Source organism: Tachypleus tridentatus, chromosome 7 (assembly GCF_004210375.1).
Source record: "Tachypleus tridentatus isolate NWPU-2018 chromosome 7, ASM421037v1, whole genome shotgun sequence".
Taxonomy (NCBI): Eukaryota; Metazoa; Arthropoda; class Merostomata; order Xiphosura; family Limulidae; genus Tachypleus; species Tachypleus tridentatus.
The window spans coordinates 168,927,399-168,930,885 of NC_134831.1; the positions used below are offsets into that span (position 1 = coordinate 168,927,399).

General features: G+C 39.8%; 1 protein-coding gene across 1 annotated transcript; it reads left to right on the plus strand.

Moving 5' to 3' along the window:
- The first annotated feature begins 226 nt into the window (after positions 1–226).
- Positions 227–3,113, plus strand: LOC143257179 (POU domain, class 3, transcription factor 4-like). The gene has a single exon (XM_076515541.1). The coding sequence runs from the start codon at positions 360–362 to the stop codon at positions 1,545–1,547; it is 1,188 nt and encodes a 395-aa protein (XP_076371656.1). The 5' UTR covers positions 227–359; the 3' UTR covers positions 1,548–3,113.
- Positions 3,114–3,487: the final 374 nt, after the last annotated feature.

Genomic DNA, 3,487 nt, shown 5'->3' on the forward strand with positions numbered 1-3,487 from the left:
AAGCTCCACCCCTAGGACTGGAGGTTTCATCTTGACAACACCTCGACCTCCCATGTGTCCCCTGGGCTTGGGTGGACGTATACTGGAGGAAATAGATCCCGCGATATTATGTCGTTTCCATGGTTTCATCACGACCAACGTCACGGCCAATAAGCTTTCTGGTTGAAATCTGTGATTTAATAGTTATCCAATTTCATCGTTCAACGTTAACCAATCAGTAGCTAAAGTAGAAAGATCTCTATCAGCGCCTGCCATGGTGACGAACTGTCGGTCTAAAGAGAGGCCAGTTTGTCAGTCACCAGAACGCATATGAAGGACTTGGTTTTGCGCGTAATATCTGTTCAACCAGTATTTAAAGCATGGCTACTGGAACATCCAGTCTATTCAACGTTACACGAAACGAGGAATCTCTATCGAACACACACGGCTTCACCAGAGAAATGCAAATAGCTAGCTCCCAGGTCAGCTATGATGAGATGAAGTCATCCCAGCACCACTGTCCAAACGGACACGTTCTGGGGTCCCACCAACAGTGGACTAGTCTACCTAGTCACAGTGACCTTTTGGGCTGGCCGACCAACAGCCATTATAATGAACTGCACGCAACACATCACTCAAATCCAGGTTCTTTAAGTCAACACCGTTCGCTGCAACACATAACAGCCTGGCAATCATCTCCTTCAGCTTACCAACACACTACTGAAATGGCTTCATCAACGAATGGTTCTTCGCGTCTTCAACAGCCAATATACGCTATGAATGGTATGTCAACACATAGTGGGGTGCAGATACACCCGGCAATAAGGAAGACCCCCCACCTCGACAAAGAACACCATCCACTCCAGCTAGACAGTGACGAGCTCAGCAAAATAGAGTCACTGCCACCTTCGTCAGACGACTTGGAAAAGTTTGCCAAGCAGTTTAAACAGCGGCGGATCAAACTAGGCTTCACGCAGGCAGACGTCGGGCTGGCGCTCGGCACGCTCTACGGTAACGTCTTTAGTCAAACCACAGTCTGTAGGTTCGAAGCTCTGCAGCTCAGCTTCAAGAACATGTGCAAGTTAAAGCCTCTCCTTGCCAAATGGCTGGAAGAGGCAGAAAGCACCTCTGGATCGCCGACGTCCATCGACATGATTACCACCCAAGGACGCAAAAGAAAGAAGCGAACCAGCATCGAAATGTCTGTAAAGAATGTGCTAGAAAATAACTTTCGTAAACGCCCTAAACCCTCGGCCCAAGAGATTACAGCCCTCGCAGACAGCCTGGAGATAGAGAAAGAAGTTGTCCGGGTCTGGTTCTGTAATCGCCGTCAGAAAGAGAAAAGAATGACTCCTTCAACGTCCACCGACAGCACGACCAATAAGACTGAACCATTAAGTGTGTCCATCAACAACACGGCCGAGATGTTGATGAGATACGCCGATGGTGGTCTGCACAGGGATAATCCAGTTCACCCCCACATCCAGCCCCCCACGTTACGCACGTCCATCCCTAATTCAACTAGCCATTTAACTGATACGGTAGGACAATCATTGATCGCTCACTGACCAACAGGTGATGGTCACAAAGGAAAGTTCTATCAGCACATCAGTTCATTTGCTACAACTTCGTATGCGTGAAAGTGATTAAGCATACTCAGTCTACTGAGTTATTGTAGATATATTGATCACCCAAAATAGTCAATAACTGTAAACAATATAACTGAAATATAGTAAGGGATATCTGATTAAATTCCGAGTTGCCGAAAGGAGTATGGGTCTAGGTAGGACTGAAGTTTCTGAATATGTCCACCTATGGGCACCAGTGGACAGTATCTACGCGTCAGGTAGTTTCATGTTATTCTAGGCTTCATTAAATGATAGCATATTGTAATTTTTCAACAGTGATATGGATCTCAGTGTGGATTCAGTGTTAAAGTCGTAAGTGTTTAACAAGTAGAATGCCGTAAGTATAATGACATATACTGGTACTCTAATATATAAATATAAAGAGACGGTTTAAATACTTCGTTTACCAGCCATTAATTAGATAAAATTTAAAATCTAACAATAACTTTGCATAGAGGAAACTTAGAAACAGATCTAACAATGGTTGATAAAGATAATGTTTGGATTGCTGTAGCAGTCCCGTGCACACGTTCCTTCATCAAGTCAGCCAGAAAAATTTCACTTCTAAACTTCGTCCCCGTGCGCACGATTTTGTTAAACGAAAGGGGCAAAAATTAAATTTTAATGTAACGCTGTTACAGTTCAAGTTATGTATAGATACTTGCCAATAGTTTTTTTTTAATAGACTTAACAATAAATATGGAGGTAATAAAAACATCCTTATTTATCCTCAACGACTGGCGTATTGTTTTTAAAAGAATAATAATTATAGCTAAGTTTACTGTAGTGACATTAAAGACATGTTAGATCCACCTGAAAATTATGCTATGATTTCTGTTCTTATGACCAACGTGAGTGTTATGCCACGAGATATGACTCCTGTTATTTTCGAGTATCACTTTAACATTTCAGCTACTTATATACCAAATTATGACACAATAATATATTAATTTAGTGAAATTATTGTGAAGCAGAATATATGTTATGTTCACTAGCAGATGCCAGTCAAAATGGCCTTAACCACTTTAATGTACAAAATATAACGTGGTGCATAATGTGTCAGCTAAATATATGACTGAGTCGTCAGATGGTGAGAGCACTAAAAGCTATGTTTTTCATTAACTTTCTTTCCGTGATAATCAGATATTTTCCCAGATCACGTGAAAATAAACTTAGGGACCGTTTCAAATATCGCACCTAACTGTTGTCATGTTATTTTACTACAATTGTATTTGTGTCGGGTCACCATTAAAGATCTCGGGGAAACAACGTTCTTGATCTCATTTTATAAAATAATTAATGTGTTCGGGGTGATCCATCTAAAATTGGGTCTGCTATAATGTTATAAATGTTTTTTAGAACTAGTGTTTAATGAACAACTGTTTATAAACTTGTAGGCAACTGTATATAAAACAGTGATTCACAGAAAATAAAAATAAAAACAGAAATACTTCAATCGTTGTGACTCATTACTTTTACTTAGCCAATTAAATGACGATTCATTACTTTCATTTATCCAATCAAATGGCGATTTATTACTTTTACTTAGCCAATCATATGGTACTCATTACTTCTAGTTAGCCAATCAAATAGCGACTCATTACTTCTACTTAGCAAATAAATGCCTGAACGTATCTCTAGAATCAAATATCTTAAAGTTACACTCATACAGGCCTCCGGAAGTACGGTCTCGATTAAAAAAACAACAAAAACTATTATTACTTGGAATCCAAGTACCGATTCTTACGTTTTTTATGACAGAAATACAACATTACAATGAGTTGAAAGTCAGTTACTGTAAATCCCTGTGCACGTCTATTATTGCACACGAATCAGATTATTCTTGTTGGGTGTAATGCTAAATTATGAGAAATAAAGAT

Bases quoted from the DNA above. Each gene is read 5' to 3' on its own strand.
- LOC143257179 (XM_076515541.1), top strand. From the start codon at position 360: ATGGCTACTGGAACATCCAGTCTATTCAACGTTACACGAAACGAGGAA.